Source organism: Chiloscyllium punctatum, chromosome 32 (assembly GCF_047496795.1).
Source record: "Chiloscyllium punctatum isolate Juve2018m chromosome 32, sChiPun1.3, whole genome shotgun sequence".
Lineage (NCBI taxonomy): Eukaryota > Metazoa > Chordata > Chondrichthyes > Orectolobiformes > Hemiscylliidae > Chiloscyllium > Chiloscyllium punctatum.
In genome coordinates this window covers 18,701,524-18,728,528 of record NC_092770.1, presented here as the reverse complement: position 1 = coordinate 18,728,528, position 27,005 = coordinate 18,701,524, and the positions used below count along the sequence as shown (strand labels likewise).

At 40.7% G+C, this 27,005-nt stretch overlaps 1 protein-coding gene across 2 annotated transcripts; it reads right to left on the bottom strand.

The window, feature by feature from the left end:
* Positions 1 to 1,414: 1,414 nt before the first annotated feature.
* LOC140457948 (uncharacterized) lies at positions 1,415 to 21,359 on the bottom strand. Of its 2 annotated transcripts, none has more exons than XM_072551799.1 (6): positions 20,463 to 21,359; positions 15,146 to 15,345; positions 10,506 to 10,578; positions 7,988 to 8,078; positions 4,912 to 5,009; positions 1,415 to 1,940 (listed from the first exon to the last, which is right to left on the bottom strand). In XM_072551799.1, the coding sequence occupies exons 1-6, from the start codon at positions 20,755 to 20,757 to the stop codon at positions 1,663 to 1,665; spliced, it is 1,035 nt and encodes a 344-aa protein (XP_072407900.1). In that variant the 5' UTR covers positions 20,758 to 21,359; the 3' UTR covers positions 1,415 to 1,662. The 2 variants fall into 2 exon arrangements, with proteins under 2 accessions (XP_072407900.1, XP_072407901.1); XM_072551800.1 differs by having other exon boundaries at positions 20,484 to 21,354.
* Between the last annotated feature and the right edge of the window lie 5,646 nt (positions 21,360 to 27,005).

Sequence of the window (27,005 nt, the reverse complement as noted above, 5' to 3'; positions counted from 1 at the left end):
GGTCCATCAAGGTTGCTCCTCTATTTAATGTAATCATGGCTGATCTGATAACCTTTAACCCCATTTTCCAGCCTTCTCCCTATAAACCTTGATATCCTTATTGACTAAGTGTCTACCTCAGCTTTGTATATAATTAACAACCCACCCTCTACAGCCCACTGCAGTGAAGAAATCCAAATTTAAAAACAAATTCTCATCTTTGCTTTAAATGGGTGACCGCTTACTCTGAGATTATGCCCTCTTATCCTAGACACTCCTATTAGGGGAATCAACCTTTCTACAATTACCCTGTCAAGCCCCCTAAGAATCTTATATTTCAATAGGCCTGCCCTCATTCTCCTAAATTCTAATATGTATAAGCCCAACCTACTCCACCTGTCCTCAAAAGATCTTCATACCTGGGGTCAACCATGTCAGCTCTCTGGACTATTTTCAATGCTAGTACATCTTTCTTTAGATAATGGGATGTATATTCAAGACATAGGTCAACAGCTGTGTTGCATTGTTGGGGAATAAATATGGTGATATTTCAGGAAGGTGAAGTTGATGTGAATGATTAGTAAGTGAGTGATTCAATAAGAGATCTTGTTGAATTGAGGAGCAGATTCTGGTCTGTTAACTCCTAACAATTAAAATTTTGACTCCTGTTCTGAAGAAGAATCAAATTCAAATAATTAATCTATTCATTCTTTTTGCAGGTATACTTTCAGCAGTTTTTGATGTAGACTGTGAGGCTAGATAGCAAGTGCAAGTGAAGTCAGAGCTCTGTCTGGAAGGCAGCAGGCTGAGATTGAGTTCACCAGGTTAAAAGATCAGCACTAAGAACACATTGTGTAGTCTTTTTCTTGCACTTTTTTCCTCCCTAAGACTTATTAAATTTGGGTGTAATTTATTCAGTAAAAACACAAATCCTTAAATACAACAACACTCTTACTTACAAAAGCATAACAACATTTCAGAGTTGAGTTCAGTATTTGATATAATTTTCCTTTCTATGCACACAAGATTAGATTAGATTAGATTAGATTAGATTACTTACAGTGTGGAAACAGGCCCTTCGGCCCAACAAGTCCACACCGCCCCGCCGAAGCGTAACCCACCCTTACCCCTACATCTACATCTACCCCTTACCTAACACTACGGGCAATTTAGCGTGGCCAATTCACCTGGCCTGCACATCTTTGGAGTGTGGGAGGAAACCGGAGCACCCGGAGGAAACCCACGCAGACACGGGGAGAACGTGCAAACTCCACACACTCAGTCGCCTGAGGCGGGAATTGAACCCGGGTCTCAGGCGCTGTGAGGCAGCAGTGCTAACCACTGTGCCACCGTGCCGCCCACAAATTAAACAAGTGTTCAGTTTACTAATAAGAGTTTAGATAGATCAAGATTCCAAATAATGCAATGCTCCATGTTAATTTCACAATGATTTTAATATAAAACAATCAAGGTCATTATAACTATATGGAACAAGTAAATCCTAACTAACTAAAACCAATTTCCTGATGTGTCAATGCTTTTGAATATATTAGGTCAATGTCAATTTTAATCTGTTTTAAATAGTAACAAGTATCACGGAAATAATATTTCTATAAAACCACACAATAAACAAAGTGAATCAAGTAATGGATAAAGTATGAATATACAGGGATGATTAGCGATTTATTTCCCAAACTCATTCATTTTATTGCGCCTTCTTAACTTTACGGGTTCATGAGTTTCTGGCAAATCTGCATCAACTTCAAAATCGCTCTCAGCGTCTGCTGTGGAAATGCTGCTCAACTCAACCTCATCACAAAATGGTACTTTGCCAATTACTGGGTCAACATCATCTAGCATGTCTTCTTCACTCTCTGCAGAGATCAGATCTTCAGACATTTGTGCCTTTATCTCAATGTCCTCGACACGGTCTTCATCCTCAATGATAGGTGTTACATTTTCTAAATTGGGGAGAAAACAGATTATGATTCTAAACAGAAATACTTGTTGAAATTATATTAAACTATCACTGGGAATAAAGTACTAATGTTCCATAAGTCAAAACATTTTCATGTAAAATTCTTTTCCAAGTTCTCTTCAATTCCTCAAGTACTGTCTCAAAATAATATTTTAAGCTTCTGTGTACAAGCACATTTAGAAATATAAAGATTAATATCATGCTCTGGGGGACAACTTGAATTTATGTAATGCCTTTGACATAGTGAAACATTCTAAGGTGCTTCAAGTGCAATATCAGATGAAATTTTAAACGAGGAGAAAGTGAGGACTGCAGATGCTGGAGATCAGAGCTGAAAATGTGTTGCTGGAAAGGTGCAGCAGGTCAGGCAGCATCCAAGGAGCAGGAGAATCGACGTTTCTGGCATGAGCCGTCCTTCAGGAATTTTTAACTTGGCAACAATGAGATAGGACAGGTGATCATCAACTTGATCAAAGAGGTGGGTTTCAAGAAGAAATATAAAAGCAAAACCAACAAACTAAAACATGATCAAGGCATTAAAGTGAAGCTCACTACCACAACTAAGGTAGTGATGTACTTTAGTTCATTTTAATTAATTTAGAACATTACAGCGCAGGAAAAGTCCTTTGGCCCTCGATGTTGTGCCGTCCTGTGAAACCAATCTGAAGCCCATCTAACCTACACTATTCCATTCTCATCCATATGCTTATCCAATGCCCGGAAAGTTGGCGAGTCTACAACAGTTGCAGACAGTTCTTTACTCAGAGAGTAGTAGGGCCGTGGAATGCACTATCTCTGACATCTGTCCTATATCTATCATCCCTCAAATTGAAGCAATGCCCCCTCGTGCTAGCCATCACCATCCTAGGAAAAAGGCTCTCACTGTCCACTCGACCTAACTCTGATTATATGTCTCAACTCATCTCTCAACCTTTTTCTCTCTAACGAACAGAGCCTCAAGTCCCTCAACCATTCCTCATAAGACCTTCCCTCCATACCAGGCAACATCCTAGTAAATCTCCTCTGAACCTTTTCCAAAGCTTCCACATCCTTCCTATAATGCAGTGACCAGAACTGTACACAATACTCCAAGTGCAGCCGCACCAAAGTTTTGTAAGCTGCAGCACGACCTCATGGTTCTGAAACTTGATCCCTCTACCAATAAATGCTAACACACCGTATGCCTTCTTAGTAACCCTATCAACCTGAGTGGCAACTTTGAGGATGGACACCAAGATCTCTCTGCTCATCGGCACTACCAAACATTTTACCATTCACCCAATACTCTGCACTCCTGTTACTCTTTCCAAAGTGAATCACTTCACACTTTTCTGCATTAAACTCCATTTGCCACCTCTCAATACAGCTCTGCAGCTTATCCATGTCCCTCTATAACTTACAATATCCTTCTGCACTATCCACAACTATACCGCCCTTAGTGTTGTCTGCAAATTTGCTAATCGCCCTTAGTGTTGTCTGCACCCTCATCCAGGTCTTTTATAAAAATGACAAACAGCAGTGGACCCAAAACAGATCCTTGCGGTACACCACTAGTAACTGAACTCAAGGATGAATGTTTTTCATCAACCACCATCCTTTGCCTTCTTTCAGTCAACCAATTTCTGATCCAAACCGCTAAATCGCCCTTAATCCCACGCCTACGTATTTTGTGCAATAGCCTACAGTGAGGAACCTTATCAAACGCCTTACTGAAATCCATTTCCACCATATCAATGGCTTTACCCTCATCCACCTGTTTGGTCACCTTCTCAAAGATCTCAGTAAGGTTTGAGGCACAACCCATCCTTCATAAAACCATGTTGACTATCCCTAATCAAATTGTTTCTATCGAGATGATTATAAATCCTATCTCTTACAACCTTTCCCAACACTTTACTCACAACTCAAGTAAGGCTCACTGGTCTGTAATTACCAGGGTTGCCTCTACTCCCCTTTTTGAACAAGGGGACATTTGCTATCCTCCAGTTTTCTGATACTATTCCTGTAGACATAAAGATCAAAGCCAAAGGCTCAGCAATCTCCCCCTTGCTTCTCAGAGAATCCTAGGATAAATCCCATACAGCCCAGGAGATTTATCTATTTTCATACTTTCCAGAATTTCTAACACCTCCTCCTTGTGAACCTCAATCTCATCTAGTCTAGTAGCCTCTTTCTCAGCATTCTCCTCGACAACATTGTCTTTTTCCAGTGTGAATACTGATGAAAAATATTTAGTGCTTCCCCTATCTCCTATGACTCCAAGCACAACTTCCAACTACTGTCCTTGATTGGCCCTAATCTTACTCGAGTCATTCTTTTATCCCTTATAAACCTATAGAAGGTTTTAGCGTTTTCCCCGATCCTACCCGCCAACAAATTCTCATGTGCCCTCCTCGCTTGTCTTAGCTCTTTCTTTTGATCTTTCCTGGCTACCTTATAACTCTCCATCACCATCACTGAGCCTTCACATCTCATCCTAACCTAAGCCATCTTCTTCCTCTTGACAAGAGATTCAATTTCCTTAGTAAACCACGACTCCTGCGCTCGACAACTTCCTCCCTGTCTGACAGGTACATACTTATCAAGGACACACAATAGCTGATCCTTGAATAAGCTCCAAATTTCTATTGTGCCCATCCCCTGCAGTTTCCTTCCCCATCCTTTGCATCCTAAATCTTGTCTAATCGCATCGTAATTGCCTTTCCCCCAGCTGCATCTCTTGCCCTCCGGTGTATGGCTATCCCTTTCCATCACTAAAGTAAAGTGAATTGTGGTTGCTATCACCAAAGTGCTCACCTACCTCCAAATCAAACACCTGGTCGGGTTCGCTACCCAGTACCAAATCTAATGTGGCCTCGCCCCTTGTTGGCCTGTCTACACACTGTGTCAGAAAACTCTCCTGCACACAATGGACAAAACCTCAATGCTTTACATGGAATCACCAAACACCTTACCATCAATACTGGGTGCCTGTCTCTCTTTCATCAGCTGCCTTAATTGCTGAAGCTGTGTCATAATTTCATTCTTCTGCTCAGAGGCTACGGCATCAACACTAAATTGAATGTAAAGCAATAAAGTCTGAAGTTAAGCAGGGTCCGAGGTATTATACAGCACAGCACTTCAGCATTGTTTCGCCTTTTTTGCAAATTAAGCACTACACTGTACAAGTTGCAATTGCTCAAGTTGCACCCAATTGCAAAAATAAGGATTGCCAAGAATTAGTGTTTAAAGTACAGTTCGTTCTGCTATAACACACATTTTGTTAACACGAATTTGCCATAACGCGATTGACGAATTGGGGACACTGTTTCTAAAGCGCGAAGTTTTAAAGCGTGTATTGGTTATAATGCGATTTTGACCCCATTAGTTTAAATCATGCTGCTATTGTACAATTTTCTTAAAACACAGGATTGCACAAGAATGGAACTACCGTGTTATAGCAGAACTGACTGTACTGCAATCTTTTTGAAAGCAACAGTTTAATAGTTCACGAATACAAATTAATATTTAAATCCAGACTATAAGAATTGTTTCCAATCCTTCATTGTGGGTCAAACAAAATTTGTAACTATATGCATCTTCTGCAATAAGTCATAGCAGTTAATTCTAAACAAAAACTTATTGCAAGATAAATATATTAAGTATAATTCATAAAATTGAATAATTTATGATAATTTAAGATTAGCTGCTCATTATAATAGAAGAAAGTGAGAACTGCACTTGCTGGAGATCAGAGTCGAGAGTGTGTGGTGCTGGAAAAGCAGGACAGGTCAAGCAGCATCCAGGGAGCAGGAGAACCAACGTTTACTGATGAAGGGCACCTGCCCGAAACGTCGATTCTCCTGCTGCTCAGATGCTGCATGACCTGCTTGTTACAATAGCCCTGCACTGGCATTGCAAATAAACAGCAACTGGCTCCTATCTCTACCTGCAGTAAGCTTAGTCCCAAACAGAAAGGGTAAAGTTTTGTTACTTTGGTTTTAAGTTAATTCACAACAATGGCAACAATGAAATGTCAATTTGAACTTTCCTTTATATTTTCATGTAAAGGACATGGAGCAACAATGAAAAGACAGTCCTGGTCTTCAATACCTGCCTTAACTGCAACTAAGCTGCCAACATATTGCCTGTCAAATCCACTCGACAGCCCAACTTTATTGTCTCCCACCACTGTTTCATCTCAACTCTTAGATCTCTTGCACCCTCCTCATCCCCACTACTCATTCCAACTTGTCTTTTCCGTATACTATCATGTGCTTTCTCCTCACCTGCCCCAAATTTCTGTTACTCACCCACAACTGACTTTTTTGTAACATACAGGAGAGGATAAATTTTATAATGCTCACAGGATTTATGCCTGCATCACTTTTGCATTAAGCAAACACTGGATCAGTATGATTTTAATTTGTTACAATATTGAAAATAGTAATATTTGTTCACTGTACTAGTCCAGGTGCTTTTCATATGCCTGGTGCACACATTGAATATGTTCATATAGGTTCACACACAGATTCAATTTCAGTTGAACAGATTCAGTTGGAGGTATGAAAGTTGTTAAGTTATTTATGATAATCTCCATTCACACTAAAGACCCATAATTTACACCTGCTCTCAGCTGCCCAACTCTTCCTTTTATCGGAGCTCCTCGTATTAAGTTCCGATAGATATTCAATTCAAGCTAACAAACATCAATCCATTCAGGAGATAAACTATCTCAGTGATCTGGTATTGAGGCCAAGTTAGAAATGATATGACATCTTCAGAATTCTTATTATACAAGCAGATTTTAAAACAGGATAAAATTGTGATCCTCTCTGCTCACAAAAACTGGCTGATAGAAGATGGCAACAACAGCTTACAAAAAGGATATCCATACATGGAATTATAGATTATAGAATTACAGATTAATACTAACCCGAAGTGGATAGTTTACAACAGTTTTAGTACTAAGAATTTCCTACCTAATAACTATCTGTGGGACCTGCCAGGAGGGCTGCAGAGTCTTTTCCGATTCTGTACTGTGCTATGTTCCCAATAACTAGAGGTACAATGCACAGAGCATAAAATGTAACTTATTCAATAGCCAGAGCAGTCTTTAGTCAACACGCAACTTGTTATTTATTTTGATTTACAAAAATAAAGTCAGAAAGTGGAATTTGAAGAACATAATGTGGATCAGTTAAGTGTAAATTAATTAGGTAGCTATTTAATTGGATTGCGCACATGATGGAAATGATTCCATATGAATCATTGACTTTGGCCAGTTGTTTCTAGTTGTGATGACAGCAACTGTAGATATTTTTAAATTAAACCTGTTGAGAAACATTATAACAACTCTGCAACAGGTGGCACTCAAACCCAGACCTTCTGGTACAGAAGTAGCGACACTACCACTGCACCACAAAAGCCCTATGACACCAACTGTACAGCCTTCTTAACATGGCAGCAGTTTATTGGAAGGTGGTAGGTGGAGAAAATAGAAACAAAAACAAATTGAAAATCAAAGGCAAGGTCAAGAAAGAGACTCTACAAAGCAGAAACAAATGAAGTAAGGGAACTCCAGGAGACATCCATGGGAGTTGTTTGCCAACAACGCATTTTGGGTTGGGGGGCTCTAAGTGGTGGGAGAAGGTAGGGAAAGGAACAATGGTCCAAATTTACGACAGCACAGCAGACGAGCAAATGTGTAGAGCTGCAATTTTGGTAGGGTACAGCAAACATACAAATGGATACTGACAAAGAAAACATGTTGAGAGATGTGGAAGGCAATGGAGATTGGTGAGAACAAAATGCAACAGGTAACTAGGAGGAATAGAAACTGAGAGCACCCACGAAAGCAGATGCCAAGGGGCTAAGCCACAAAAAAACAACAATGGAAGATGGAACAGTCAAATGAAAGACTCCAAGAGGCTGAAGTGGGTTAACATACTGGTTGTCAAATAAGGATGTTTAAGAAAATCAAACCAACATCTAGTGTGAAAAAACAAAATATATTTTAAAAAACTAGCAGAAGGGCAACAAATCACTTACCAGCTGGTGAGTGGATCTAGTTCTTTTACTAATGAGTCCAGCATTCTCTCTGTCTGTGCCAAACGTATCTCCAGTTCAGAAAGCTGATTTTCTAGATCAAAAAGTTTCTTGTGTTACTAAAACATTGCCTAAACCAGTTTACAGTCTAAATCTTAACATTACCTTGGCTCAGTTGGTAGCTTTCTGGCCTTGATTCAAGCCACAGGGCCAAGCACAAAGTCAGAAGTGGGGATGTTCACTGATGATTGCACAATGTTCAGTACCATTCTCGACTCCATAGATACTGAAGTAGTCTAAGTTCAAATGCAACAAGTTCTGGACAATATCCAGGCTTGGGCTGACAAGTGGCAAGTAACTTTCGCGCCACACAAATGCCAGGTTATGACCATCACCAATAAGAGACAATCTAACCACCGTCCCTTGACATTCAATGTAAGTTACTATCACTGAATCCTCCACTATTAACATGCTGAGGGTTCTCATTGACCAGAAACTCAACTGGACTCACATCATAAACACAGTGGCTACAAGAGCAGGTATGAGGTTAGGATTAACTCACCTCCTGACTCCCCAATTCTTGTCCATCAGCTATAAGGCACAAATCAGAAGTGTGAGGGAGTACTCTCCACTTGCCTCGATAACTACAGCCCCAACAACACTTAAGAAGTTTGACACCATCCAGGAAAAAGCAGTCCACTTGATTGGCATTACATCTGCAAGCAGCTACTCCCTCCACTACCAACGTTCAGTAGCAGCAGTGTGTACTTTCTACAAGATGCACTGCAAAAATTAATCAAAGATCCTCAGACAGTACCTTCCAAACCCATGACCTCTTCCATCTAGAAGGACAAGGGCAGCAGATATGTGAAACATCACCACCTTCAAGTTACCCTCCAATCCACTCACCATCCTAACTTGGAAATATATTGCCATACCTTTACTGTCAAACTCCTGGAATTCCCTTCCTAATGGCATTGTGGGTCAACCCACAGCGGCTCAAGAAGGCAGCTCAATCCTACCTTCTCCACAAAATGAACACATTTTAAAAAGCCCCAATTCAGACTTGAATGAACTATGTAGGGTGACATTTCAGTACAGAATGGAGAGATTTCCATTCTCAGGTTGCAGGTACTGGTAACAGCACATCCCTAGATGCCCTCCACAAGATAGTTATAGGTCACTTCCCTGAAGTCCTGCAATCTACGCAGTTAGATCGAGAGCTCTAGTATTGTGACCAAACTACAAAGAAACATCAATATATGTCTGAATGTGACCCAGAGGGTAACTCAGGCGGCACTGGTGTTCCTGTGTACCTTTATATGGCACAATCATTAACTTACTCCATATCCTTTCTGCTGTAGGGTAGCTAATAAATAATTATTACAAATTAAGACAAGCACTGAAGAATCCAAACACATTATCTGACTTCATTATAATTGTATGATATTATATGTGCAATAGCACCAAGAACAATACAGCAAATTTAACCTAATAAATTTCACATCTCACATGGTTTCACAAGAGGAACAAAAAATATAACACCCAGATACATAAAGACAAAGTAGGTAGGATTATCAAACTTTTGAGCAGAAGTATGTTATAAGGAGTGTTTTTTAAAGGAAACAAGCAAGATAGAGACAGAGGTGTTGAGTCTTAGTGTTATACAGCTTAGAAACAGACCTTTGGTGTAACTCGTCCATGCCAACAGATATCCTAACCTAATTTAGTCTCATTTGCCAGCACTTGACCCATATCCCTCCAAACCCTTCCTATTCATACACCCATCAAGATGCCTTTTAAATGCTTAATTATACCAGCCTCCACCACTTTTTCTGGCAGCTTATTCCATACATGCCTCTGTGTGAACAAGTTGCCAGAGTCCCTTTTAAATTTTTCCCCTCTCACACTAAACCTATGCTCTCTAGTTCTAGATTCCCCCAACCCAGGGAAAAGACCTTGTCTATTTACCTTATAATGCCCCTCATGATTTTATAAACCTCTATAAGGTCACACCTCAGCCTTTGACAGTCCAGGGAAAACAGCCTCGGCCTATTCAGCCTCTCGCTATAGCTCAAATCCAGGGAAGGTATTTCAGACTTTAGAGATTAGGCAGAACTGAACTGAAGGCTCAACTAGAAATGCTGCTCAAGATCCCAGAATCAGTGTTGCTCAACAGCCCAGAACTAGAGGAGTGCAGATATCTTAGATGGTTGAAGGGGACCACAGAATTAGCAAGGTCAAAACTATGGAGAGATATGAAAACAAAGATGAGAATTTCAAAATCAAGACATACCTTGACCAGGAACCAATGCAATTCAGTAAGTACAGGAGAGTTAGGAGAATGAGAAACAGACAAATTAGGTTTAAGGGAAGAAAGGACACAGTCACCAACATACACTGTTACAAAACCACTGGTATGCATTTCAGCAGAATCAAACTATAATCACAAACTGCATTAGCAGTCATTGCAGAAAGGTTTCATTTTCCACACAATTTACTGTGTTATTAAATGTATTACCTGTATTTTTCCTCTTTTTGTCAATCTCCTTATTTTTCTCTTTGCTTATTTTTTCATTTTCATTGTATTTTGTCTAGAACGCCAGGAAAGATATTTCAAACAATTACAGGTATCGCAGTAAGCTCTATAAAACCTATACAAAAGTACAAGCCTTTCTTTCATCTAGGTCAGGCCAAAATATTTAAATTTTGGAAGCAGTAAATGTTAGATTCCATTAATGGAAGCAGGCTATACAGAATAAGACTCCACAATCTGGGTTAATGATTCAGTATAACTGGATTAGTGGTGCTGGAAGAGCACAGCAGTTCAGGCAGCATCCAACGAGCAGCGAAATCGACGTTTCGGGCAAAAGCCCTTCACGGAGGCATGCACTGAGGAAGCAAATGTGGCTGTGGTACCGAGTTTGATTCACGACATGGTTTTTACCTACCTGATTCAGTATAACTCTCTCTCGATGAGATATGAAAGTAAAGCCTTACTCAGTTTAGTGTTAAGAGCTCGAATGGCATTATTTGAAGAGCAGCCAGGAAAAATTAGCCCTCAAGTAACAACATTGAAACTGATCACTCACCTCACTGAAGGAGGGTTCAGAATGAGGGTCACTAGACTCAAAGCATTAATTCTGCTTTCTCTCCAATGATACTGCAGGAGCTGCTGAGCTTCTCCGGGAATTTCTGTTTATATGTGTTTCCTATCTCCAGCATCCACAGTTCTTTGTTTTATTATTCATCTCATTGCAGTTTGTGAAACCTTGCCTCACACAAGTTGACAGTTATATTGGGAATTGGTGAGACCATATCTTGAGTACTGTGTACAGTTTTGATCTCCTTATTTAAGGAAGGCTATAATTGCAATAGATGTGATTCAGAGAAATTTCCCTCTGCTGGAATCTGGGATGAAGCTTATATGTCTTACAAGAAAAGGCTGGACGCTTGGGCCTGTATTTGTTGGAGTTTAGGAGAATGAGTGGTAATTTTATTGAAGCATACAAGATCCTGAGGGGATTTCACAGGGTGGTGCCAAGAAAATGCAGAATCCAGAACTAGGGGTTCAATTTAAATGTAAGGGGTCTTCCAATTAACACAGATAGGGCAATTTTCGTTCCTTCAGCGAATCATTAATCTATGGAATTCTGTTTTCCAGGATGAAGTGGAAGTTGGGTTATTGAATTTGATAGATTCTTAATTGACAAGCCATTCAAAAGTTATAAATGGTGGACAGGAAAGTGGAGTTCAGGTCACAATCTGATCAGCCATGACCATAACTTATAGTAGAGCAGACTTAAGGGGCTGAACGGCCCACTCTACTTTTAATTCATCTCTGTATAGTTGCTGCTAACTTTAGAAAGAAATTAACTGGCTGTAAAGGACTTTGAAAGGTGAAAGATATTGTACAAATGCAGGTCCTTATTTTCTTCTTGTACTGTGGAAGATATTTTAATGTCCAATATTTGAGATAATTTGACCAAACCTTGCCCACACCATTTCAGCAGAATTCATTAGCTTATTATTATTAATAATTCCACTGAAATAAAGGATAGCAGGATTTCAGTTAGATACAATAATCATCTTTACTTGCTGGAGTATGGTGGCATAATGTTGGTTTAAGTAGCCTAGTTATCAAAGGCCTGAAATAACAATGCAGCAAACATGAGTTCAAATTTGATCATATCACTTTGCCAATCTGTGTACAATTGTTTTGAAAATCCAAAACTAAAAGGTTGGCACCAGTTTAAAAAAAAAGTGACTATCAAGCTGTCAGATTGTCTTTTAAAAAAAAAACTAGCCTACTGATGCCTTTAATGGAAGGAACTTGCCAGCCTTACCAAGTATGGTTCACACATGATTCCAGTTTCACACCAATTTATTTGTCCAATTGTCCTAGCAAGCCCCTCAAGCCACTACAACCTCAAGGAAGTGTCCCACCATCTGATCAGGGCAGGGATGTTTAGCACTGTGTTTAATACGCTTTTGCTGAAGACATGGAGTAAAGGGAGAATATGGAGTTTAGGTACAGATCAGTCATGACGGCAGACAAAGCTCGAATGGGTGAATGGGCTATTCCTGGTCATAAACAGAGATAAAAACAATGCACAGAGTCCCAGGTGAGTGGCATTTGGCATTACTTTGGTGCCTGATCAGGAACAGGACAGGGGACATGGAACAATTAGATGTCACACTGGGATGCACCAACGCTGCTCTAAGGTCACCTTCTCCCATCTCCATGAACCTGATACCCTTACAAATGTACAATGTGCAATATTGGACACAGTATTTTATCAGTAACTAACTAATGTGTGCACAGGATTAGCATTATTTCTTTGTTTTTGCACACTGTGTGGTTCACAATTAAAGGCTAAGATAATATATACTTTATCAGAAATCAGGTTTGCCCACTGAGCTGGAAGGTTCATTTCCAGAACGTTTCATCACCCTACTAGGTAACATCTTCAGTGGGCCTCCAGGCAAAGCACTGCTGATGATTCCTGCTTTCTATTTATATGTTTGGAAACCCAAACATATCAAACCAAACCCATACTTTATCAACCTGAATTTCCACTCTAACGTTTTCTAATATCTGAACCTAAATCTATCTGGTTTTCTTTAAAAATTTGATATCCATAAATGATATCTTCTTCTTAAAATGAATTAAAAAACAACCATCCCCATTAAACATTCTATGTTGTTACCATTCTGTTTCTATCATCCCACTATGCTTATGCTCAACTTATTGATCTGCATTCTCCTGAAGTCACTTACTCTTCAAGAATAGTCACAATTGCTTTTGTGCCACACACATACTTTGATAATAAGCTCACTATACCCAATCTACATTTAAAAAATATATATATCTTTATATAGCAGCTTTCACAAGCACAAATGTCTCAGAACATTTCACAGCCAATGACAGTTTCTGAAATGTAGTCACTATGGTAATATAGAAATGTATTGAGAAATTCTAAGACTGTAACATTGGTGGTATCATGATTATTTCCTATTTTACTTCTTGCATGAAAACAACAGGAAATATTTACCATAACATGATAGAACTTAGCATTCAATTTGAAGGGTGAACATAGGTTGGACAGCCAGAATTGGGAAAAGGGGTCTAACAGCTGTGAATCCATGAGCAAATATTTAAGAAAATAGTTAATGATTTAGACAAAGATATATTATAGTGACAGAGAAGTACTCTAGGAAGGGGGTATGCTAAGCATAGTTAACTGAGAAGTTAAGGATAGCATCAAGTTGAAAGAAAAAACAAAATGTGGCAGAGATTGGTGGTACTCCAGAGGACTGGAGAAGTTTTAAAAACCAAAAAACTAGACAACCAAAAATACAAAAGGGAGAAAATAAACTGATGATAAACATGCAAGAAATATCAATATAGAAAGAGCTTCTTTAAATATACAAAAAGGAAGAGAGAAGCCAAACTGTAATGGCCGCTTAGAGAATGAGGCTGACTAAACTATAATGGGGAACCAGGAAATGGCAGAGAAGTTGAAATAAATAGGTTCTGTCAGTCTTCACAGTAGAAGACACAAACTGCTTTCTTAAATAACTAATCAAAGGACAATAGGAGGAGAGAAAATAAATACAACAGCAATCACTAGTGAAAGAGTGCTTGAGAAATCATTGGGCTCAAGACCAATAAGTCACCTGGACTTGATGGAAAGTGTTCCAAAATAGCAGAAGAAGTATACAGAGATATACTGTTAGCAATCTTAGAGAAATCATTACATTATTGAAAAGGATTGGAACACTAATGTAACACCTTTATTTAAAAAGGGAAAGAGACAAAAGACTGGTAACTAAATGCCAGTTAGGTTAATTTCTGCTATTGGAAAATGTTAGTCTATTATGAAGGATTAATAGCAGAGTATTCACAAAAGCAAAATATGATCAAGCAGACTCAGAATGGCTTCATGAAGAGAAAATAATGCTTGACAAATTTATTAGAGTTCTTTGCTTTATTTTTCTTATTACCCATCAGAGTCAATAGATTTAATATATTTGGACTTCCAGAAGGTATTGGATAGGGTGCCGCACCTCAGGCTACTTAACAAGATAACAGTTCATAGTGTTGGAGGCAGTATATTCATGGACAAAGGATTGGATAGCCAATTGAAGACACAGTTTGGATAAGGGGTGAATTTTCAGGATGGCAATCTATAACTAGTGGACAATCAAAGAGATCAGTGCTGAAGTTACAATTATTTATAATAATATATTAATGTCCTGGAGGAGTGAAGTCAATGGACTATAATCAAGTTTACAAATGACAAAAAAAAGCAAGACAAGAGGTCAGGTCTGGCTGAATAGTCTACTTTGCTCCTATGTCTATGGTATGCAATAAATTATACATTTGGTTGCAAAGTTTAAATACTGCATTATCAAATTATTAATACATTGTTTAACATCAAAAAAAAATTCACAAACTGAAAATTCCTACACAAACGGATCAACATATTATAAATTGCAAAGCCTCCTCTTTTAATCTGTAGTATTGTCATACTGGTCTTAGAAAATATTAGAAAGAGGAAACTGTCAATATTTTGCCAGTGTCAGAGGTGAACAGCATTCACAAATATTCATATATTGCTATTCTATTTGTAAAGTACACTACAGTAATGCACTTACCTGCACAAGTTTGTAAACTGCATATACACTTATTCCTATTGCATAAAGTGGCATTAACTGGAAAACAAATCCTTTGTTTCGGCCCTGAGTCTTGTCACTATTCATTTCCTTTTGATTTGTACTTTTCATCCTGAGATTAGGCTGTCCTTTGGGATTATTGGATTGGGATTGTACAACCAGTGGCTGGCCTCTTCCAGGAACTGTAATATGCATCAAATGAAGAGATTCAAATAAGTCATTCAATATGATACCGTACTTCAGGTATCAAGCTATATCATGCAATGAAACAGTCAAATGCAATCATATAAAATGAAGGATTACCTGAGAATCGTCCACTCTCTGCTAATTGCTTACAAAGAATGTTTCATCACAATGTGTAAATGCTAGAATGTCTTAAACCATTGTTGCCTTGTTCTTTTTGTGATCACAAGAACCCACTAGCTCGAGCAGATAATAGTTATAAAGTAATGAAGGTTGACAAGGATACCAGATGTAGGAGCAAAGGTTGCCCAATCAGGCTAGTTAGCCATTCAGTGAGATCATGGCTGGCATGACCACCTTCAACTCCACCTTTCTACCCTTTCCCCATAACCCTCAATTCCCCTAATGATTTAAAAAATTAACTTGGCCTTGAATATACTTACTGACCCAACTTCTGTGGCTCTCTATGGTAAAAGAATTCCACAGATTCACTACCTCAGATAGAAGAAATTTTCTCTCAACTCTTAAATATGTGACCCCCTTAGTCTGACATTGTTTCTTAAAACCAGCAGACACAATCTTTCCGCATCAATCCTATCAAGTCCCTTATGAATCTTGTACATTTCAATAAGGCCATCTCTTATTCTTCAATAAACCAATGAGAACATGCCCAAGCTACTCAATCTCTCCTCATAAGACAATCCCACCACACCTGGTATCTGTTAAGTGAACCTTCCCTGAATTGCCTCCAATGTTGATATACTTTTCAGTCTGACTAGTGCTTTATATAGTTTCAGCAAAACTTCCCTTATTTATGCATTTCCTTTTGAATAAAAGGCCAATGGAAGGCTATTCGCCTTCCCTTTCACCTGCAAAACTTGGATGCTAACCCTTGGTGATTCATGAAGGAGGACTCCCAAGTCCCTCTGTTCTGTAGGTTCTGAAGTCTTACATCGGACAAACAGGAAGACAGCTAACGATCCGCATCCATGAACACCAACTAGCCACGAAACGACACGACCAGCTATCCTTAGTAGCCACACACGCAGATGACAAGCAACATGAGTTCGACTGGGACTACTATTATAGGACAAGCCAAACAGAGAACAGCCAGGGAATTCCTAGATGCATGGCACTCATCCACAGATTCAATAAATAAGCATATTGACCTGGACCCAATATAACCGACCACTGCAATGGACAGCTGGAACTGACAACCGGAAGCGGCAGATTCAAACCACTACAAATGCCGGAGGAAAGATCACAGAAGCGCTTCACAGGAGGGTCCCAATCACTGAGGATGTCACCTAGACAGGGGATGAAACGTCTGCAACACAAATTCCCAGCTCGGCGAACAGAACCACAACAACAGTCTTTCTCCATTTAAACAATATTCAGCTTCTCTATTCTTTTGGCCAAAGTGCATAACCTCACATCTTCCCACATTATATTCGATCTGCTATGTAGAAGGTGACGCAAAGCAATTTCAAGAAAACTAAAGTGAGCCTGGTTTATTCATGTCACAAATCAGCTACCAGATAGATTAGAAGTCCTGACCTGGGCCAATACATGGCAATCACATTTTCTTCTCACACATGTCAGGCAGTGGCACATATGCATGCACAGACACACACATACACATCTTAAATCAAAATCCTGGGAGTTACTATTGACCAGAAACTGAACTGGACCAGCTATACAAACATGTGGCTATAAGGTGGTGTGTAGTGGTTACATCACTGGACTAGTAATCCAAAACCCAGGCTAATGCTCTGGACACATGGGTTCAAATCCCATCAAAGCAGGTGGTGAAATTTGAATTCAATATAACTTGGCATGTAAATATTGTCTGCTATCATAAAAGATCTATTTGATTCACACATATGAAGTACAAGTAGGAAATGTGGTCCCTCAAGCCTGCTCTGTCATTCAACAAGATCACAACTGAATCTTCTTATAGACTCAGCTCCACCTATCTACTCACTCACCAAAACCCTTATTTTGATTAGAATAGATTACTTACAGTGTGGAAACAGGCCCATCGGCCCAACAAGTCCACACCGACCCGCTGAAGCGCAACCTACCCATACCCCTACATTTACCCCTTACCTAACACTACCGGCAATTTAGCATGGCCAATTCACCTGACCTGCACATCTTTGGACTGTGGGAGGAAACTGGAGCACCCGGAGGAAACCCACGCAGACACGGGGAGAAGGTGCAAACTCCACACAGTCAGTCGCTTGAGGCGGGAATTGAACCCGGGTCTCTGGCGCTGTGAAGCAGTAGTGCTAACCACTGTGCCACTGTGCCGCCATTTTCTTTACTGTTCAACAAATCTACCTTTGCTTTAAAGGAGAGGAAATCTGTATTTGACTCCACAGCAATGTGCTTGACCCTGAACTGCCCTCTGAAATGCTAATCAATCAGTTCAAAATTAACTCGGGATCAGTGCAATGCTGACCTTGCCAGTGACACCTGCTATGTTGTTGTATGGAATGTAAATGCAAGTTAGAAGCTAACTGGTTACACTCTCATTCCATGAGTTAAGAAAAATAAGGCCAGAACATACAGGCAGCCAAATTTCCAAGGGAACATAGGATAAGCAGGCAGCCTTCAACAGTAACGTTATCAATTTTCTTATTTATTTCAGTTGAAGACACACTACTTGGTATTACCAAAGCTGCACAGATAACTTTAGATTACATAGGTCATCAGCGAATGCTGGTGTGTATGCTTCACTAAAATCAGAAGTACTTGGATATGCCCCTTAGAGGTATCATAATCCACAAGGCTATAATGCAAGAAGTAAACAGCTGCAACAGTAAAAGCAAATGACGTCAGGGAGGCAGAAGATCAAAAGCCAGGCTAACAGAACATTGTGTACAATGAATTTGTTTAATTTGGACAAAAAGATGATGAGTTTAAGCTAGTGACTGATTTATGAGATTCAGTAGTTTTGAATTATAAGAAGGTATTCAAATTGACAGGATGTGAGAAGATTTCAGGCAGAATGCAGGAAACACCAGAGCTCAGGCCAGGGGCTACAGTCAGAGAGTGCAATTCTATATAATCCAACTTTTATTCAGGCACCAACATTATTTCTTGAAAAACCATCACCCAGATACTGTAAGTGTGACTTGAGCTGAATAAAGTGTAATTACTGTAACCAATACAGGCCAACATCGCATCACTGGGATTCCATTAGGTTTAATTAAGCGGAACAAAATTGTGCTCACGTAGTTGGGCATAACTACAGACATTTTGAAAATGACGTGCTGCATCAAAAGAAACCAATAAATGGAAACTACAGAATTTACGATTCCAGTACAGGTCCAAGGAGATCCCCTCTTTCTGAACTTAAAGAGCCAGTCTAAACTAAATACAAGGTGCAAGTGAGGACTGCAGTTGCTGGAGATTAGAGTCGAGAGTGTGGTGCTGGAAAAGCACAGCAGGTCAGGCAGCATCAGAGAAGCAGGCGAATCGACATTTTGGGCAAAAGCCCTTCATCAGGAATGAACTTGGTGGAAGTCAAATTCCTGGTCATGGCTTGTAAGTTTTATGTATTTTCCAAACCCAGAAATATCAATGCCTGTGATTCAAAATTCCAATCACACAACAATTATACATAACTCAAAAGTAATTAAAATCTCCAAGTGTAACCTACATCAACACAGAACGACAAATGCTGTGGAAATTACCATAACAAATATGAAAATGCCTCATTCAAAATTAACCTTACAACATACCTTGCAAATGTATTTGAATTAATTTTTCAGACATCAAGTGCTGATGTTTGAATTTTAGCTAGAGGAAACAAAGCCAACAGAACTAAGAGGGTTTTTGGTACTGAAAAGAGGCGAGTCAGTGAAACAAGATTAAAGCATAATAGGCCACAAAATGAGGAAATGTCATAAGAAAGCAACAACATTGATTGGACTGGTATTGATAAATTAAGTGAAGGTGTCCATAAGTTAGTGAATATTCAACACTGCGTTGTAAGATTACATTGTTAGTTGCTTATTTGAAAACTCAATCTGTATAATATAGTCTCAAAAGAGAGCAAGTTGGAGAAAACCTCACCAATCATTGAATTATACATAGGTCAGACTATTAAAACAAACATTTATTGCATCAGACACAGTTCAGTTCATGCCATTTTTAGTTGGAAGTTTTTAGATTCAGGTTCCAATCCACAGAATGGACAGGAAATCCAGACTGTCACTACCAGCGCAGTGTGGCACTGGAAAAGTACAGCAGGTCAGGCAGCGTCCGAGGAGTAGGAGACTCGACGTTTCAGACATAAGCTCTTCATCAGGAATGTCAATGCAACACTGATGAATATTTTAATGGCAGAGTTGCCAAATTTCCAATCAAATATTAAACCCTGTAGCCTCATCTACACATATTGAGGATTCCCTGACACTATTTGAAGAAAAACATTGAAGTATTCCCATGTTGGCCTTGGTTACTCATGACCTCATTCCTAATAAAGGGCTTATGCACAAAACGTCAACTCTCCTCCTCTTTGCAAGCTGCCTGACCTGCTGTGCTTTTCCAGCGCCACACTTTTCGATTTTGGACACACAATGCCTATGGGGAGAAAGTGAGGACTGCAGATGCTGGAGCTCAGAGTCGAGAGTGTAGTGCGGGAAAAGCACAGCAGGTCAGGCAGCATCCAAGGAGCAGAGGATCGACAACGGGTCAGCCACAGACTGAAACCAAATGTCCTTAATCCTCTTGGAGTGATAACCTCATTCAGTGCCTGCATTCAAACTTCTAGTCATTACATCTACACCTTAGTCAGTGCTCCCTGTAATATGGGCAGGTGTTCAGTGGCTGCTGAGCGTCTGCACCACACTCTGTTAGTGTTATGTTCCCCATGCCACAGTCAGTGCCAATTCCATACACACGCCAATGCCCATCCTGACCTCCCGCACCATAACCTGATGTTATGAGATTTTTAACTTTATCCACCCCGGTCCAACACCGGCACCACCACATCATGGCTCCCCACCACGATCGGTGCCCATTCTTACGTCCCCCCCCACCCGACGAGGTCGGTGCCATTCTCCCTCTCTCCACCCCACCTCCATGATCAGTGCCCACTCCTCACCTCCCACGCCCCTGCCAATACCTGGGGGACGATGACCCGCTGACGGAGCCCGGCCCGCGGCCTCTTTCCCGCTGCCAGGCGTCCCCAGCATTCTCGGAATCACCAGAAAGACACAGATAAAGAGACACAGGGCCAGTGCCACTTGCTGGCTGAGCGACATGGTCAGCCCAGGCCGCTGGGGCCCAGCCCGGCCTGTCATGACCGTGCGGGAAGCCTCCCACCACCGCCCTGCTACGGATCGCCGCTGGAAGGTGCCGCACCAACCGTCTCGAAACTCAATCTCCTTTCCCAACATCCAGGCTTCAGGAACAGAATCAAATTGCACTAGCAATATGAACTTCTCTCTCTCTCTCTCTCTTCTTCCACTATAAGTTACCAGATCCTCTGAGCTTCTTCAAAATGTTCTTTTTAACTTTCGCTCAAATTTTGTATAAGACATTTGGTAAACTTCAACTGGGGAGTTGCATGAAATCCAAACGAAAGTGAGGACTGTAGATGCTGGAGATTAGAGTCAAGGTTAGAGTGGTGCTGGAAAAGCACAGCAGGTCAGGCAGCATCCAAGTGTTGGAAACAAACTCAGCAAAATTAGCTGAGACTACCAAAAGCTGGAAACAAGAAAATTTATTTACGATCTTATAAGAAAGGGCTGCAAATGCATTAAGCAAATGAGCAATGAGCATTGAAACAAGTATTTGAGCTGCGTGAGGTCACCTCCCCGACTCCTACATTACCCAATCACCCTAGTTCTCTGCCTAATTTGTGACCTGACTACCCCGACATGACTTCTCTTTTTTCTAAATTAAACTCCCCTTCTGTTTTCTTGAACATAAGGGCTTATGCCCGAAACGTCGATTCTCCTGTTCCTTGGATGCTGCCTGATCTGCTGCGCTTTTCTAGCAACACATTTTCAGCTCTGATCTCCAGCATCTGCAGTGCTCACTTTCTCCTCATACACTGTAACCGTCTTGCAAAACCACTATCACATGTTAAGTTAGTGGTTTTGCGTCATTCTTCTTTTCCAATTGCACAAGAGGGTTGCTAATCTTATCACTCCTTGCAGCTGACCTCAGCGTTATGTCTGGGCTTATTGTTCCTCTTTCTGGTACACACATATACTTATCTACCTAGAAGCTTAATAATTGAGCTTTCAGCATTATTAGCTTTCTGCAAAAACAACATACTTCTCTATTTCTCACACAAGGAACAGGAGAATCAACATTTCAGACAAAAGTCGATTTTCCTGCTCCTCAGATGCTGCCTGACCTGCTGTGCTTTTCCAAGTACACTCTAATCTTGAATTGCAGGAGGTCCATAGAGTGTGGCGCTGGAAAAGGCACAGCAGGTCAGGCAGCATCTGAAGACCAAGAGAGTCTCTTGCTTCTCAGATGTTTCCTGACCTGCTGTGCCTTTTCCAGCGATACACTTTATTGATTCTGAATCTCCAGCATCTGCAATCGTCACTATCTCAGAGTTATGGAGTCATAGAGATGTACAGCATGGAAATAGACCCTTCAGTCCAACCCACCCACACCAATCAGATAACCGAACCCAAACTAGTCCCACCTGCCAGCACCTGGCCCATATCCCTCCAAACCCTTCCTATTCATATACCCATCCAAATGCCTCTTAAATCTTTCAATTGTACCAGTCTCCATCACTTCCTCTGGCAGCTTATTCCATACACGTACCACCCTCTGTGTGAAAAAGTTGCCCCTTAGGTCTCTTTTATATCTTTCCCCTCTCACCCTGACCTATGCCCTCAACAGCTTCCTCATGCCTGAGGGGAGAGTTGGGATCCAGGGGCTTGCGGTTTTGGGTGAACCTGTTGGAGTATCACCTGCTGTCATTTGATTTTTGACCTTGTCCACCCCAATCCAACTCCAAAGTCCCACATCACCTTTTAAAAATACTTAGATGTGCACTTGCGATGCCAAGGCGTATGGGTCAAATGTTGGAAAATTGAATTAGAATAGTGCACAGACATAATGAGCTGAAGGGCCTTTTTTTTCATACCAGAGAGGTACTACTAACTCCCACCTCTACCTTCACCCCAACTGATCTCAGCACATTTTGGGGAAGGATAGGAAGTCAATGAATCATTTTTACAGGGGAAGTCTTCGACTGATTGGACAAATTTACAGCTGTTCATTATTTTTGGAATCAAATACTCCTGACCCCATTTTATTGTTTAGGCAAAGTATGATATTGACTTTTTGAGCCTTGTTAATATATGTGCACTCCCTGGTCTTAAGACTAAATCAAAATGCTTTTCTAGCATGAACAGGTCATGTGCCCTGAGTTGCTAAGTGAAGGTATGACCTTGGACTGTCCATTAAAATGTCTCCTTTTACCATAATTGTTCATAGTCTTGCAGAATAATACTCAGTGTTACTTTGGAAGGAATCAAAAATGGGGACAGAAAAGTAGAACAGTTAAACAAATACACAACTCTGCACTAACTGCACCTGGTTCCAGTTGAGCAAGAAAACCATATTATTCTAAAATTCTGAACCACAATTGTATGCTGTTTTGGAAAATGTTGGGGGGGGGGGGGGTGGACCCTCAGGGGAATGCAGCAAGAACAGCCAAATTTCTGGTACCAAGAACTGCTCTAACGTAATGAGGGGTACATCAGGTTCCAAGTGATCAATTGTGATAGGGGACTCACTTGTCAGAGGCACAGACAGATGTATCCGTGGCCAGCAACAAAAGAAAATAGAATTGTGTGTTGTCTCCCTAGTGCCAGGATCAAGAATGTCTCGGAGAAGATGCAAAATGTTCTCAAAGGGGAGAGGGACCAGCAGAGGTCATTGTACACATTGGAACTAACGGCAAAGGAAAGGAAAAGGATGAGATTCTGAAGGGAGAATATAGAAAGTTAGGCAGGAATTTAAAAAGGTGATCCTTGAAGGTAGTGATACCTGGATTACAGCCGGTTCTATGAAGTAATGAGGGTAGGAATTCGAAGATAGAGCATATAAATGTGTGGCTGAGGAGCTGGTGCAGGGGAGAAGGGTTCACATTTTTTGGTCATTGGAATCTCTTCTGAAGTAGAAGTGACATGTAAAAGGAGAACAGATTGCAACCAAATTGGAAGAGGACTGATATACTGGCAGGGAGGTTAGCAAGAGCTGTTTCAGAAATTTAAATGAGTGTGTGTGGAACCCAGGAAAATAGTGAAGAGAAAAGGTCAGTCTGAGACTGGTACAGTTGGGAAAAGGGGTGAGTCAAACAGTCAGGACAGGCAGGAACAAAGCAGAGAACAAGATAAATTAAACTGCATTTATTTCAATGCAAGAGGCCTAACAGGGAAGGCAGATGAACTCAAGGATGTGGTTAGGAAAATGGACTGGGATATCATATAAATTACAGAGATATGGCTCAGGGATGAACAGGACTGGCAGCTTAATGTTCTAGGATTACAAATGCTATAGGAAGGATAGAAAGGGGAGCATGAGAGAGAGGGGAGTGATGTTTTTGATAAGGGTTGCTGTACTTAGGGAAGGTATTCCTGGGAATACATCCAGAGAAGTTATTTGAGTGGAACTGAGGAATAAGAAAGGGATGATCACCTTACTGGGATTGTATTATAGACCCCCCAGTAGTCAGCGGGGAAATTGAGAAACAAATTTGTAAGGAGATCTCAGTTACCTGTAGGAATAAATATGGTGGTTATGGTAGGGGATTTTAACTTTCAAACATAGACTGGGACTGCCATTGTGTTAAGTGTTTAGATAGAGAAGAATTTGTTAAGTGTGTGCAAGAAAGTTTTCTGATTCAGTACGTGGATGTACTTATGAGAGAAGCTGCAAAACTTGACCTACAGTTGAGAAACAAGACAGGGCAGGTGATTGAGGTGTCAGTGGGGAAGCACAATGGGGGCAGCGACCATAATTCTATTAGTTTTAAAATAGTGATGGAAAAGGATAGTCTGGATCTAAATGTTGAAGTTCTAAATTGGAGGGAGGCCAATTTTGATGGCAATAGGCAAGAACTTCAAAAGCTGATTGGGTACAGATGTTGCAGGTCAAGGGACAACTGGAAAATGGGAAGCCTTCAAAAATGGGATAATGAGAGTCCAGAGACAGTATATTCCCATTAGGGTGAAAGGAAAGGCTGGTAGGTGTAGGGAATGCTGGATGACTAGAGGAATTGAGGTTTTGGTTAAGAAAAAGAAGGAAGCATATGTCAGATATGACAGGAGAGATCAAATGAATCCTTCGAGTATAAAGGCAGTAGGAGTATACTTCAGAGGGAAATCAGGAGAACAAAAAGGGGACATGAGATAGCTTTTGCAAATAGGGATATGGAGAACCCAAATAGATTCTATCAATACATCAAGGACAAAGGGTAAATAGGGAGAGAATGGGGCCTTTCAAAGAGCAGTAACGCAGCCAATGTGTGAAACCACAGAGATGGGGGAGACACTAAACGAGTATTTTGCATCAGTACTGTGGAGAAGGACATGGAAGATATGGAATGTAGGGAAATAGATGGTGACACCTTGAAAAATGTCCATATTACAGAGGTGCTGGATGTTTTAAAATGCATAGAAATGGACAAATCCCCAGGACCTGATCAGGTGTACTCGAGAACTCTGTGGGAAACTCGGGAAGTGATTGCTGGGCACCTTGCTGAGATATTTGTATCACCGATAGTCACAGGTGTGGTGCCACAAGACTGGAGTTTGGCTAACGTGGTGCCACTATTTAACACGGGTGATAAGGAAAAGCCAGGGAACTATAGACTAGTGAGCCTGACATCAGTGGTGGACACGTTATTGGGAGGACTCCTGAGGAACAGGATTTACATGTATTTGGAACAGCAGGGACTGATTAGGGATAGTCAACATGGTTTTGTGTGTGGGAAATCAGGTCTCACGAACTTGATTGAGTTTTTTTGAAGAGGTAATAAAGACGATTGATGAGGGCAGAGCATGGACATGATCTTTATGTACTTCAGTAAGGCATTCAACAGAGTTCCTTATGGTAGAGATTGGTTAGCAAGGTTAGATACATGGAATACTGGAAGAACTAGCCATTTGGATATAGAACTGGCTCGAAGGTAAAAGATAGGGTGGTGCTGGAGGGTTGCCTTTCAGACTGGATGCCTGTGACCAGTGTTGTGCCACAAAATTCGGTGCTGGGTCCACTGCTTTTAGTCATTTATATCAATGATTTGAATGTGAACAAAGGAGGTATAGTTTGTAAGTTTGTGGATACACCAAAATTGGAGGTGTAGTGGACAGTGAAGAAGGTTACCTCAGAGCACAACGCAATCTTGATCAGATGAGTCAATGGGCTTAGGCGTGGCAGGTGGGGTTTAATTTCGATGAATGCGATGTGCTGCATTTTTGAAAGGCAAATCTTAGCAGGACTTACTCACTTAATGGTAAAGTCCTAGGGAGTGTTACTGAACAAAGAGAGACCTTGGAGTACAGGTTCAGGTAGATAGGATAGTGCAAAAGGCGTTTGGTATGCATTCCTTTATTGGTCAGGGCATTGAGTATAGGAGTTGGGAGGTCATGTTGCGGCAATACAGGACATTGGTTAGGCCACTTTTGGAATATTCCAATGTGCAATTCTGGTCTCCCTCCAATCAGAAAGATGTTGAGAAATATTAAAGGGTTCAGAAAAAATTTACAAGGATGTTGACAGGGTTGGAGGATTTGAGCTTTAGAGAGAGGCTAAGTAGGCTGGGGATGTTTTCCCTGGAGCATCGGAGACTGAGGGGTGACCTTATAGAGGTTTATAAAATCATGAGGGGCACAGTTAGGGTAAATAGACAAGCTCTTTTTCCTAGGGTGGGGGAATCCAGACCAAGAGGAGCATAGGTTTAGGGTAAGAGGGAAAAAAATTTAAAAGGGACCTAAGGGGCAACCTCTTCACACAGTGGGTGGTGCGTGTATGGAATGAGATACCAGAGGAAGTGGTGGAGGCTGGTCCAATTACAATATTTGAAAGGTATCTGGATGGGTATATGAATAGGAAGGATTTAGAGGATATGGGCCAAGTGCTGGCAAATGGGACTAGATTAGGTTAGGATATCTGGTTGGCATGGACGAGTTGGACCGAAGGGTCTGTTTCCGTGTGTACATCTCTATGACTCTAATTACTCCATAACTGTACCAGTTAAAATGCTAACCGTCTTATATAAAGTACCCCCTACACACACACAATTTATTGACAATCACTCGGGTTGAGTATGATTGTCCTCCATAAGAACATCTAATTGTGGCTCTTCAGGTGGTTGAAGAAGCCAATCAGGAATCCACAGATTCTATTGCAGTGTGGGCATGTTCTGTCTATCCTTGTGCAAGAGTCGCTTCTATTCAGCAGCACAGCAGAAATCATTTTCATGGCTTATAGCTCACAGATGGATGATGTTTCTTCAGTGATTCCTGTTTGTAGCCATGTCCTCCCAGTTGTTGATGTTGATGTGGAATTTCTTGAGGTTCATCTGGATGTTATCTTTGAAGCATTTCTTTTGGCCCACCAGGGGAATGCTGACCTTCCTTCAGCTGGGAGCACAAGACCTGTTTTG